This window comes from Mytilus edulis, chromosome 7 (genome assembly GCF_963676685.1).
Source record: "Mytilus edulis chromosome 7, xbMytEdul2.2, whole genome shotgun sequence".
NCBI lineage: Eukaryota > Metazoa > Mollusca > Bivalvia > Mytilida > Mytilidae > Mytilus > Mytilus edulis.
Window position 1 is genome coordinate 36,045,609 of NC_092350.1, and position 14,397 is coordinate 36,060,005.

Consider the following 14,397-nt stretch of genomic DNA (forward strand, 5'->3'; position numbering starts at 1 on the left):
GATTTTAGATCAATGAGAGGCAATAGACATCAAAGAGGATATACAAACTCATCAGCTAACTTACAATACCATGATGCCAATAAATAACGAATAACGAGAAAAAGACAAACAACCATTCACAAAATGCAACATTGAAAACTAAAGACTGCTCAACACGAAACCAACCGAAAAAAAACGAGGGTGATCTCTTTTGCTCCGGAGGAGTGAGCAGACTCGCAATGTCAATTTCTATATACACATTTGTAGGTCAATAAATTAGGCAGACTAAACTGTATCTGTTGGATAGATGCGTAGACACACAATTTGAATTAATTGGTGGAAAGATATCACATATATAGCGAAACATGACGATAAAGGATCATGCTAACTTCTTTCCAATCTTCTTAGAAACTCATGTTTGAAGTCAGCCTAATATGAATAAAGGAAACCGTGAAAATGAAAAAAATAAGAGGAAATAAGTCCTATCCACTGATCTCAAATAACATTTTGACTAAAATAATCAAAATAATTTGATTTCAATTAAAGGAGCATTAATTTAGCTGACAAATTCTTGTTCACCTATTTGACCCTAATTAGCATACTAGCTATATATAGATTGATAACTTACCAAAAAGAAAATCCAAATTACAAAAAGTCCAAAAAGAAACAACAAATAATACATGAATTCGCTATAATGTATCAGCATTTCGTGCATATTTAGACTAGAGGCAATTCAAATACCCATCGTTTTAATTGTTTATCTTTAATACTTTGACAAAACTAAACCAACTGACTGCTTCTAAACAAATATTATTTCTATGTTTTGCTTTTATAAATGTTTGAAACTAATGGGGAACAAATATGTTTTATTATTTTTGTTTAATTCATCAATGCCCCTTTAAAATATAGAACATTGATTATATTAGTACATTCAAATATCTTTTGAATGTCAGCATTGTTTTTAAAACAACATATGCAGCGAAGCAAGAAACTAAAGAACAATAGAAATAGATTAAACACTTTAAAATTTTGATTAACATATTAAAGTGTATTGGTTATAGAACTTAACATACATTTAAAACTAAGAGACACATCATGTTATCAACGGTCCGTTGTAAATAACAAAATAAATGAAGTTATCTCCGTTTTTTCTTTAAAACTAGCATATATTTACATGCTATCGTCTGAAGCAAACAGATCCTCTAAGGTAACATCTTATTGTTCATTATGGCGAGCGTCGGACAGTTCTCAGCCGGATTTGCAGTCATAACTATAACTTTAATGTTATTACAGATTTCAATGTTCCTCAGATCGGAGCATCGTAAGTATACATGTACTCTTACTTTTAATTCATATTTACTAACAACTAGATAATTTAAAAGTTAAATGCTAAAAAAGTATCAAATTATATTAAAAAAAACCTATTACTTTAATTGATTGACCAATTGATGTTTGTTTGCCAATGGAGAAATGTAGAAAAGGCAAAGAAATGATAGACCGGTACTTCAGAATAGTTCGCTACACTAGAACATTGGCATGAGTGAGGAGTACTAGTTTAGAAACAGTAACATCTCTCTTCACAGGTTCACTGACTTTACTTTCGTTTAAGAAGTTTATCTTATTAATAAGTTTTCTAAACTGAGATTTTGGCATACGTTTTAACTAATGTTTTTTTACCATCTAAACTTGTTGGCCCCTGTTGTTGCTTTCGTAAGAAAAATGTATAGGAATGCAGAATCTAACAAAAACCATTATAAATGTTGGAAATTTTAATCAAAAGGTTATTAAGATTAAATCATGGTCAGTGCATCAGCATTTTTATTGGTGCAGTTTAGTTTACCCGTGTTAAATGTGCGAAATTAAAACTAAACAAGCCTATGTTAATTTATTTGTCATTTGGTCTCTTGTGGGGAGTTGTCTCATTGGCAATCATACAACATCTTCTTTTTTGTTATATTTACACAACAACTAATTATTCCAACTGATACATCTATTACATAGTACAGAAATAGTAATTACGCCAATGTTATTCTCTTATTTATACATGTGCTATGAATGTTACACTGTGGTATATGAGCAGAAGGTTTTGTCACACATAGAAATAATATTTTCCTGAATTAAACATCACTGAAAAAAATACCTAGTAATCTCTACTAGGTAAACTAGTAAACTTACTGTCCATGAGATTACTAGGCCAGAAGTATATTTACTAGCCTACTTAGTAACTATACTAGGCCATCAAAGTAAATTTACTAGGCTACTTAGTAATTACACTAGGAGTCCCTAGTAATTTTGCTAGACTGCTTGGTGACTTTACTAGTCTGAATAAGTAATTTTACTACCTTTTAGTAACATAACTAGGTCCTCCTAGTGGCAAATCCATGGTAAGACTAGTGATTCTACTAGCTTCAAGTAACTCTACAAACATTTCCTAGTAGGAATACCTCCTTCAGCTAGTAACTTTACTAGCTATAAGTACTTGTACCAGGTCACCCTCGTGTGGTACTTTTCGTACCTAGATGTAGCAATGTTACTGGATTAAGGATTCTTTTTTATTTTGATTTGTATGCATAGTTTCATAGCAGTGCAATTTCTTATAACTATTTCTCTATTGTACTGGTACAAAGTTCAAAATGATAAATCCAATTTTTTTAATAAGAGGGACTGCCATAAAAGGGGGCTCACTCAAGTCATAGTTAAATTTTTCACGGTATAATCAATTAAATTTTTCCCATGAAAGGGGCCTAAGGGCTCCTAAATCCATCACTCAGTAAAATCAACAGGAAGCTTCTAGGTAGTAATATGTGTTTGTGATCTTTCAATTCAGGAAACACAATGACAATAGCAATAATTGTGAAAGATAAATATACAACAATGACCTGAAAAGACTAGCAAAACCATCAGCAATAGGTCACAATATCCTCAATATGAATTGACTTAATACAATGTATACTTTGGTTGCCAATGAATGCAGATAAAAATTTGTTGCAACTGTAGTGATAATTAACCTTCAATGTCAATTAAGACAAAACTATTTCTTTTCACTCCTTCTTCTTGTTGTTTTCTCTTTCACACATTCTCACTTAAATTTCGCCATGTTAGGCCTGAAAGCTTTACAGTTACCTAACTAAATTTGTCAGTGTGTCAGGTTCAGCAAAATAATTTTAAAGATAAATTATACCTATTTTATTTACATAAGATGCATAACATCAGAACTGTAAAATACATTTTAGTAGACAATACAAAGTAGTTAATTTCAAGTATAGAAAAAGGTGTCCAACCAACAACAAACAAATAGGTAACATGTTCTCAATTTACTTCAAAGTAACCAATTAAATTCATGTTTCAAAACTATTAATAAGCTGTACCCTAATAATATTAACAATATTTCATACATGTATTTAGAATATTCAGTTTACAATTCTAAAGTTATTTCGATGAAAAAAATTTAAAACATCAGTTTAATAAAATAACCTATCTAGTTATTGCACGGCCCCTGTTTAAATCAATCAGCTCTCCTTGCAAAACCAAAATGAATAAACTCTCCCTCAAATATTTATTTTAAAAAAAAGAACAAAGTAAGACTTATCAGTTATTTTATGTCTTCTTGCTTCAAATTTTACATTTTAAAACACTTAGAAGTAAAAATAAAATTGTCAGGAAGTAAGTATACAGATTGTACCTAACAGTTTATAACTTTATAAAGCATGATCACTTATCATTTTTTAAAGCACTGTAAATTTTAGTTTGAGCAAACAGATCCAACTCAATGTCACCCCTCTAGAGCACCAGGATCTAAATACATGTCACCCATCTCATAATGCACTAGGATCTAAATCATTTTCACCGTTTGCTCCTACATTGATATTTTATATTATGAAACTTTGTTTAAACTTATTTTGACCTTAATAAAATTGAACAGGCCTAGGTCAAAACTGATTTTATAGTCTTAATCTATTGAATTCTAATATTGGCTTGTATCAATTTTTAGATGAATGAATAAGTTGACACAAAAGTTGGTTAACATTTTCACGGAACTGTCATGTATACAGATAACACTTTCTCTGAGTTTCTCAAAATTTTTTATACTATACATGTATGTCATAGATCACAACAAAAACAAATAATCATACTTGTACTGAAACATCAATAGATATAAATATAAATGTTCAATTAAACTTTTCATGCTATATGTATCTGCATTGTTACATCGAAGGTCCCAATTCTGGCTTGAACTTGACGGGAGAGCGGACTCCTATTGACGGCCTCGGTGAGCTGTTTTGAAGCTCTCAACTGACTTGGCGCACACTACGTCTTCTTTCAATGAATCACAGTTTTGACAAAGAATGTGTTTTTAAATTGCTCGTTTTCACAGTTTGTTGTTTCAATAGCCTTAACCAAATTTATAAATTATCACTTTCAAAGTCTGCAAAGCGTGTCGGCTTGATGTTCCTTTTTTAGTAAAGATTGCTTGTTACCAATAATTGTCAGGTTTGGATAGCTGGGACCATACCCTCAACCACTTTGTACGGTAATACTAGTCTTTGGCTTGTTTTTGTGAATTGCAGGTTTTTCAAGTTCCAGTAAGTGTAGCATGTTGGTGGTCGATCCTTCTTATCTAAATTATCATCCCCTGTGATTTTTTTCAGAACCTGAAATTATACAAAAATCCATAATAAAACTACATGTAGTGTTGTCAATATTAATTAATATAGATTAACTAGAACTCTACTGTCAATTTCTACTAATACATTGTATTTAAAAAAAACTACATTTCACTCTGTTTCTTATGTGTGATAGGTGAGTCGTCATGTCAGACATATATAGATACACACTGAACATTTATGTCCTTTTTTATAGTTTTTTAATGCAATTGCATACAAATATTTCAAGTTAGACATTAACGAGTGTAATGTGTATGCATTAATATTAAATCTACAATTATACTGCTATACAGAGAGTTAAAATACTGGCAAAAACAATAATTTTCCCAGAGCCATGTTTAAACAAGGATTTGTATAGTCTTACTATACAAATCCTTGGTTTAAAATATACTTTTATAAATATTTTCATATTTAATTAAAAAAAAAAAAACAGTTAAAGCATCACCCTTTCTAATCCAGTGTTGGTAAATAATCCCAAAAAAACATTAGTAAATTAGGAAAAATTGTATTAGCCTTCATGAATTTTAACACTTTCTACTTTCATCCTGAAGCTAAGAGACGGCTAGTTTTTTAGAAAAGCTATTACTTGTTTGAATGCATTTGTGCACTCAGAGTCGAGATGCAAGTGTACACCTACATGGTGCATGTATGTCATCAAGTACATTCTGTGGTGCTTTCAAATCTTTCTCAATTTCAGATTTGATGTGAAAATATTGAAGATATACCATGTATTGACTGTGTTTGTTTTGGCAGGTTCATATTTTTTCACTACATGGGCGCAGCCATATTAATTTCATAACGAGGCGCACTTTAATTATATAATCATAAAACGTTTCGGATTAAGTTACGGTTTTCTGTGGTGAAATAGAAGGATACCCTATTAATTAATTTAGTTTTCGTATTAAAAAAGAAGACAAGATGTTAATATTAGAACAACGAAATCTGCATCTTGTAAATCTTAACTTAAATAGATAAAGTTTGTTCCACGTGTCACAAGGGGTATTTATCTTGACCATCTTCTGTACATTTTATTTTACGTGAAAGGCGGGATGATCATCAATGTGGTTCTTTTTTTGTGTAAACAAGTTAAGACGATAAAATAAAACACAAATTAGTTAAAATACTTACAGCTTTTCAATGAATCAGGCCAAAAATTACTCAGGTTCTTCATTCGTTTGATTGCGGCCATCACTTCATGTACAACAGAACTTGGCCACGCGAATATGATACTCGTCCGGCGGGAAATCCTGTTATCAGTTGCACAGCTGGTTCCTGGTAAAACGATGTATCCACGATAGTAAACATACTAGTCTAATTAGTTGTTTGATAATCTACTAGGGACTTTTAATGAAGTACTAGCCAAACTAGTAATATTTACTAGGTATTTTTTTCAGTGATGTCTTTTTCAAAGATTTTACTTCAGGTACTAGATAACATCTTAATTATTCAATGCTCTCACCGTTTAGGGAATGGTGTTGGACAACATTTAGAAGACAAAAAGATAGAGTTTGTATATCGAATGAACTTCACAGAATTGAAGATAATTGTAAGTTTAAATGATTTAAAAAAGAGACGAAAGATGTCAAAGGGTCATTTGGAACTCGAGTTGAAGAGAAATTGACAACGCCATAATGAAAAACAAAAAACCAAAACAAACAAGCTGTAAACAAAGCACTATATTATACAAAGAAAACTAAATTATGGGACCAAAACCTGGAAGATGCTCCAGAAGGGTTTCCTTGTCCTAACATACCACTAAAAAATTATGCCAATTAACATATGTAATTGCATGTACGTCAAAGTTGAGATTTTTACATGAAATTAAAGCTTTTGGTTGAAGGACGATTTGCAAAGCCATTGGCGTGATCCATGTAATATGAAAGCGGAACCAAATCATCAAAGATACCAGGATTATGTGGGTTTTTTTTTACACCTTACGCGTGTAATGTCTTCAAAAAAAAAAAAGAGCGACGAAAGATACCAGAGGGACAGTCAAACTCATAAATCGAAAATAAACTGACAACGCCATGGCTAAAAATGAAAAAGACAAACAGACAAACAATAGCACACATGACACAACATAGAAAACTAAAGAATAAGCAACACGAACGGGCGGGGGGGGGGGGTCTCAGGTGTTCCAGAAGGGTAAAACATGATGCTCGAGGCAAAACGGTTATCAAAAGATGTATCGTCACTTTTTTCAGAACAATACTTGTTTTTTTAAGAAACTAGCATATGTTGAAATATTACAGCAAACCCATCTCAAGATCCATTTGTAGATTCTTTAAGAAAGTATACCTCTCATGAGATGAAAACTGTAATATGAACCCAACTTTGGCGGCACATGTGACATTTTCTTGTCTGTTTTTGCAATATTTTATTTTTTGATTCCATGAGAAGATGGTTACATGTTAAGGGTAAAACTAAGTGCTACCTGATTAATTATAATTAACTGTCAATTTTCATGTGGTAATTTGACATGTTGGAGCATTAAAAAGTTTGCCTGTATGGGGTTTTCTCGTTATTGAAGACCGTACTATGACCTTAACTTAGTAACATTACCTCATTTAGTGTCTATTTGATAGTTACATCTAATATACAATCATACCACATCTTCATATTTCTATATAATAAGAAACATATAACATTGTAGATTACTAGATCTCTTTTGTTTTTCTGTTGATTGTTTATATTTAGTGTTGACATTAGACAAACATTTTGTGTGATTCATACAAGAAATCCAATTTCTATACAATTATTTGATACTAAAGTTAACTAATTCACTTTTTTAATTTTTGATAGCCTTCTCAAAATAGGTCGATCACAAGAACTTCGGGAAGATTGAAAGAAGAAAGAATGCAAAAACGTAAATATTTATTAATGTATACATGTTTTTATTTTATTAATCGGTATAATACATGTTTTTATTTTATTAATGTATAATACATGTTTTTATTTTATTAATGTATAATACATGATTTAGTTTTATTAATGTATAATACATGTTTTAATTTTATTAATGTATAATACATGTTTTTATTTTATTAATGTATAATACATGTTTTTATTTTATTAATGTATAATACATGTTTTTATTTTATTAATGTATAATACATGTTTTTATTTTATTAATGTATAATACATGTTTTAATTTTATTAAAGTATAATACATGTTTTTATTATCAACAGGAGAACAAAATACACCAAATTTAATATGGCAACAAGAATACAAGTTGATGTTCAGATGCTAATTTAGTAATTTAATGTTTATACAAATGTATACACTTAACAGCCATCTTCTTAACAATATAGCAAAGCATGATATACCTTAGTCTATCTGCTCCATTTTCTTTTTTTTTACCCAAAAGCTAAAGACTACTGAATCAATATGTTAATGCAGATGGTTATGTATTAATTATAAATTTAATATTTACAATTTATCTCTTATAAAGTTCGATCTGAAAAAATCTAAACGCTTTGTTTTTTTTTAAATTTTTAGTCTGAATTGATCTGAGACTGTTTATCAGACTTGATGAGATCAAATGACCTTTTAAACTGGAATATTGGTTCTTGGTCACGAAATGCTAAAAAAAAACCCAACAACTACATCCAGTGTTGAGGTAAAAGATAAACTCATCATAGATACCAGGATTGAAATTTGTATTTACGCCAGACGTGTGTTTCGTCTACAAAAGACTCATCAGTGACGCTCGAATCAAAAAGAGCCAAAAAGGTCAAATAAAGTAGGAAGTTGAAGAGCATTTAGCACACACACAGACACATTATTATTTATTCCAAAGTTCTTTCATTCTTAGTTTTGTTTTCTTTATTTTCAGGATATCTCACGATAGGAATTCCTACAATTTGGCGCCCTCGTACATATTACTTGTGGTACACGATTGATACATTACTGAATGCTACTTCCAAATCACAGCTGTCACAAATCTATATAGTTATTTTTCTAGCAGATTTTAACACAACATGGAAGGAAATTACATCAAAAAATATAAAGCGCAGATACAAGGCATTGGTGTCAAACAATACCATACAAATCATAACAGCTCCTTATAACTTTTATCCACCGCTTGATAACTTGAAACATACATTTAATGACAGTGAATCCAGAATGAAATGGCGTTCAAAACAAAACATTGATTACGCGTATCTTTGGTTGTACAGCAAGAATATTTCAAAATACTACATTCAAATTGAAGACGACGTTAAAACGCGTCCAACTTATTTTGATGCCATTAAACAATTCATCTCCAATCAGAAAGTATCCTGGGTATGCTTAGAATTTTGTCAACATGGATTTATTGGAAAACTTTTTCATTCACACGACCTAGAAAAACTGGCCAAATATATCGTGTTATTTTATGCTGAGCAACCGATAGACTATTTATTAAGATATTTCAATTTTATTCATTTACAAGACACCAAACGGGAACGAAAACCTAACGTGTTTGATCATGTCGGATTATACTCTTCTTTACCGGAAAAGATTACATACGTCAATCCGAGGATTTTGGATACAAAGAAATCTTTAAAAGGACAAAATCCTAAAGCTGAATTATATACAACCATGACATCTTTACCGAAATTTGATCTCAAAGCGGCATATTCGGTTTACAATGGATATTTCTGGTCAAATTCACCCCCAGTTACGAATGATTCTTTATATGTTATTTTTAAAAGACCACAAAGTATAAAAAGTGTCATTATTATAACTGGAAGTAAAGAGCATCCAAATGACAAACTAGAGCATGCACAGTTAGATGCATGTAAAAGTTGTCAACTTGTTGGCAAAAACAGAATCATTTGTTACGATAAATATCTCTTAGGGAGGTTTAACAATGGTTCTTTAGTTGCAAATGACGTACGTAAAAAATATAACTTAAAATTATTCGGCTGTTTAAGATTAACAGTCACCAAAAGTCAGACTTCGTGTCTCATAATAAAAGAGATTGCTGTGTTTCTACGGTAATACACTATATCAAGTCAATTTATTTATTTAAAGGCTGCTTAGAATACATTCAACCAAAAGTATGTGTGCCTTTTTTTACCGAATGTTTCTACCCAATGCATTTTATCTCTTCTTTTGTTATATCATTTACCATTTACTACACTTTTATTGTCTTCGCTTAAAAATGGATATACGAACACAACTTGAATTATTAAAGAATTAATTTTTTTCGATACGGCAATTAGAAAAATGTATATAAATGTATGTATACTGAGAGGCTGTCACAAAGATAGTAAACAAGGTTAAGCTTTCATTTATGAGTATCAGCAAATAATGCTTATAACTCGTTATTTTACATTTGGAATTTATTTAATAACATGCATGTTGACAGCCATAGAGATATACATCATATATAATAACAAGTATACAGTCAAATAACAAAAATAACGAACTCCGAGCAAAATTGTTAACTGAGTCCCTCAACAAATGGCAAACTCAAATGCTCAAAAACATCAATCGAAATGATATTAACTGGCATATTCCTGACTTTGTACATGTATTTTGTTATGTAGAAAATAGTGGATATGCAAGTATAAGGGAAACTGAAGTGTTTATGATAGAATGAATTATGTCATATTTAAGTTCGTGAAATAAAAGAAAATCATATCATACCTGAATATGGATGATGTTTTATCCATTAACAATCGAACCGATCGTGCAAGGGATGTATAGCTAGTCAATGTCGTTAAAAACTTCCATCGTAACAATCGAAAAATTTCTAATAAGGTCCAGTTTGCATACCTCTGAACGACTATATAAACTCATCATAGATAACAGGATAAAATTTTGTATTTACGCCAGACGCACGTTTCGTCTACAAAAGATTCATCAATGACGCTCGAATCCAAAAATGTTAAAAAGGCCAAATAAAATACGAATTTGTACAGCCTTGAGGACCAATATTTCTAAAAGTTGTGCTGCCAAATACAACTAAGGTAATCTATTCCTGAGGTAGAAAAGCCTTAGTATTTAATATATTCAAAAGTTTTGTAAACTGTTAATTTATAAATATGACCATATCAATGATAATTCATGTCCGCACAGACGTGCTGATTACTTGGCTGGTGATACCCTCGGGGAATTAAAATTCCACCAGCAGTGGCATCGACCTAAGTGATTTATAAGACCACAAACAAACAATCCTATACCTGATTTTGAGACATATACCTAGACTCCAGCGGTTACCACAGTACCAGAGTTTGTGACAGACGAGACGACATCAATTTTTAATTTTTTAGCAATATACCAACTGCACTCCGGTATGGAGTATACATAACATTTCTCAAATCATACATTATGAAAGTGCTTATAGCTGTTACTCGGACTTTGTAAAACACCTCGGTGTTTGAGCAAATGTTTGATGAGTCAGTGTTTGTCAAATAGCTCTCTTCCATTTTCTAAAATCATTCATCGAAATAGATCAGGATCAAAAAGATAATTTCAAAAATAACACAGAATAGACCACTTTCGAGTTCATCCGTCACCGGAAAAAACTCGTCAATTATACGCGCCTTTATGACGTCATTTACCAGATAGAGGGGGTCGCCTGTATCCCTGCACTATTTACGTTCATCAAGCGTCTTGGCGATCGTCATTGTGCAGGATAAACTAGAAATAATGGTTGTTTTGTAGGTACTTAATGACAATTCCCTAATGACATCAATGCTGATTGTCAATTTTGATAATTCAATTTGTCGTATAATTCGTACAATATAGAATCGTAGTTTTCCAACCACTCGCTCAACAATGGAATGGAAGTGACGACGCCCCTAAACGCACAAATGACGTTCACTAAAACCAGAGTTTTTGACGGAAATGCATCGAACTCGAAGTTGTCTATTTCGATCTTTATGTCATAATGATTTTCTATACTGTACTTTCAATATCAAAAACTACTTTTATTAGAGCATTTGCATGTTTAAAAAAATCCCGTTGTTAGTTATAATGCTTTGTGACTTTGGTGTTTGGTTAGACAATTTTGGCTTTTGAACCAATCCTTTGAACACCAATTAGTGTCGGGTTAACCAATCATGTCTACTCGCGCAATGTTGCATATTTATTGGAACTATCATAGTAAACTGTTATATAAATGAAAAGTTCAGCTTTATATAAAACCAGGTTTAAGCCATCATTTTCTTTTAAAAAAAGGTTTGTCTGAAGTCGGGAACATTCCAATATTTTTCCATGCGTTTCTTTAGTTGATATACGAATGTTGTCGAGTGTTTAGTTTGGTCAGGTTTTCTGGACTTCTCCCTTTATAAGATTAGGACCTTTGGTGTCGGTATTTTTGTTAATAATATGTTTTACTCTTTTGGTGTTTTAAGGGAAACATTGCTTTTGCTGATCCTTTAAACTCGGTTGACAGATGACTTTTCGACTCTATAAACTACACTCAATAATAAATTTAACAGATACAATCAAAAGATTTACAATGAAAACACAATTCTCAAATTAACGTGACGGTCATAACAGCATGGAACCTGACTACAAATAACGTGACGGTCATAACAGCATGAAACCTGACTCAAAGTAACGTGACGGTCATAACAGCATGGAACCTGACTCAAAGTAACGTGACGGTCATAACAGCATGTAACCTGACTCAAAGTAACGTGACGGTCATAACAGCATAGAACCTGACTCAAAGTAACGTGACGGTCATAACAGCATGGAACCTGACTCAAATTAACGTGACGGTCATAACAGCATGGAACCTGACTCAAAGTAACGTGAGGGTCATAACAGCATGGAACCTGACTCAAAGTAACATGACGGTCATAACAGCACGGAACCTGACTCAAAGTAACATGACGGTCATAACAGCATGGAACCTGACTCAAAGTAACGTGACGGTCATAACAGCATGGAACCTGACTCAAAGTAACATGACGGTCATAACCGCATGGAACCTGACTCAAAGTAACATGACGGTCATAACAGCATGGAACCTGACTCAAAGTAACGTGACGGTCATAACAGCATAGAACCTGACTCAAAATAACGTGACGGTCATAACAGCATGGAACCTGACTCAAAATAACGTGACGGTCATAACAGCATGAAACCTGACTCAAAGTAACGTGACGGTCATAACAGCATGTAACCTGACTCAAAGTAACGTGACGGTCATAACAACATAGAACCTGACTCAAAGTAACGTGACGGTCATAACAGCATGGAACCTGACTCAAAGTAACGTGACGGTCATAACAACATGGAACCTGACTCAAAGTAACATGACGGTCATAACCGCATGGAACCTGACTCAAAGTAACGTGACGGTCATAACGGCATGGAACCTGACTCAAAGTAACGTGACGGTCATAACAGCATGGAACCTGACTCAAAGTAACGTGACGGTCATAATAGCATGGAACCTGACTCAAAGTAACGTGATGGTCATAACAGCATGGAACCTGACTCAAAGTAACGTGATGGTCATAACAGCATGGAACCTGACTCAAAGTAACGTGACGGTCATAACAGCATGGAACCTGACTCAAAGTAACGTGATGGTCATAACAGCATGGAACCTGACTCAAAGTAACGTGATGGTCATAACAGCATGGAACCTGACTCAAAGTAACGTGATGGTCATAACAGCATGGAACCTGACTCAAAGTAACGTGATGGTCATAACAGCATGGAACCTGACTCAAAGTAACATGACGGTCATAACAGCATGGAACCTGACTCAAAGACACGTGACGGTCATAACAGCATGAAACCTGACTCAAAGTAACATGACGGTCATAACAACATAGAACCTGACTCAAAGTAACATGACGGTCATAACCGCATGGAACCTGACTCAAAGTAACGTGACGGTCATAACGGCATGGAACCTGACTCAAAGTAACATGACGGTCATAACAGCATGGAACCTGACTCAAAGTAACGTGACGGTCATAACAGCATGGAACCTGACTCAAAGTAACGTGATGGTCATAACAGCATGGAACCTGACTCAAAGTAACGTGATGGTCATAACAGCATGGAACCTGACTCAAAGAAACGTGACGGTCATAACAGCATGTAACCTGACTCAAAGTAACATGACGGTCATAACAACATAGAACCTGACTCAAAGTAACGTGACGGTCATAACAGCATGGAACCTGACTCAAAGTAACGTGACGGTCATAACAACATAGAACCTGACTCAAAGTAACATGACGGTCATAACCGCATGGAACCTGACTCAAAGTAACGTGACGGTCATAACAGCATGGAACCTGACTCAAAGTAACGTGACGGTCATAACAGCACAGAACCTGACTCAAAGTAACGTGACGGTCATAACAGCATAGAACCTGACTCAAAATAACGTGACGGTCATAACAGCACGGAACCTGACTCAAAGTAACGTGAGGGTCATAACAGCATGGAACCTGACTCAAATTAACATGACGGTCATAACAGCATGGAACCTGACTCAAAGTAACATGACGGTCATAACAGCATGGAACCTGACTCAAAGTAACATGACGGTCATAACAGCATGGAACCTGACTCAAAGTAACGTGACGGTCATAACAGCATGGAACCTGAAAATAAAAATAAGTAAAATACGTGACGGTCATAACAGCATGGAACCTGAAAATAAAAATAAGTAAAATTGACAATAGAAATAGGGAATTTGTCAAAGACAACAACCCGACCATAGAGCAGGTAACAGCCGTCTATTAAAGTGTCTCATGTAAAATTTACAAAAAAATATAAGTATTCATA

General features: G+C 33.2%; 2 protein-coding genes and 1 long non-coding RNA gene across 4 annotated transcripts in view; 1 reads left to right on the forward strand and 2 right to left on the reverse strand.

The window, feature by feature from the left end:
• The window catches only part of LOC139481368 (alpha-1,3-mannosyl-glycoprotein 4-beta-N-acetylglucosaminyltransferase C-like), a 37,886-nt gene extending 37,102 nt beyond the window's left edge, over positions 1 to 784 (reverse strand). The window contains exon 1 of one of the 2 annotated variants that reach the window (XM_071264667.1): positions 608 to 784. The gene's annotated coding sequence lies outside the window, so the exon portion shown is untranslated. The remainder of the gene's footprint in view (positions 1 to 607) is intronic. The other variant, XM_071264668.1, reaches the window with a different exon arrangement.
• Positions 785 to 1,022: 238 nt separating this feature from the next.
• LOC139481371 (alpha-1,3-mannosyl-glycoprotein 4-beta-N-acetylglucosaminyltransferase C-like) lies at positions 1,023 to 9,689 on the forward strand. Its single transcript, XM_071264670.1, has 4 exons — positions 1,023 to 1,300; positions 6,110 to 6,189; positions 7,446 to 7,509; positions 8,480 to 9,689. Exons 1-4 carry the CDS (start codon positions 1,207 to 1,209, stop codon positions 9,625 to 9,627), a joined length of 1,386 nt encoding a protein of 461 aa, XP_071120771.1. The 5' UTR covers positions 1,023 to 1,206; the 3' UTR covers positions 9,628 to 9,689.
• On the reverse strand, positions 3,151 to 5,447 carry LOC139481370 (uncharacterized). Its single transcript, XR_011654602.1, has 2 exons — positions 5,369 to 5,447; positions 3,151 to 4,631 (listed from the first exon to the last, which is right to left on the reverse strand). It is a non-coding gene; the product is annotated as an uncharacterized lncRNA (long non-coding RNA).
• Positions 9,690 to 14,397: the final 4,708 nt, after the last annotated feature.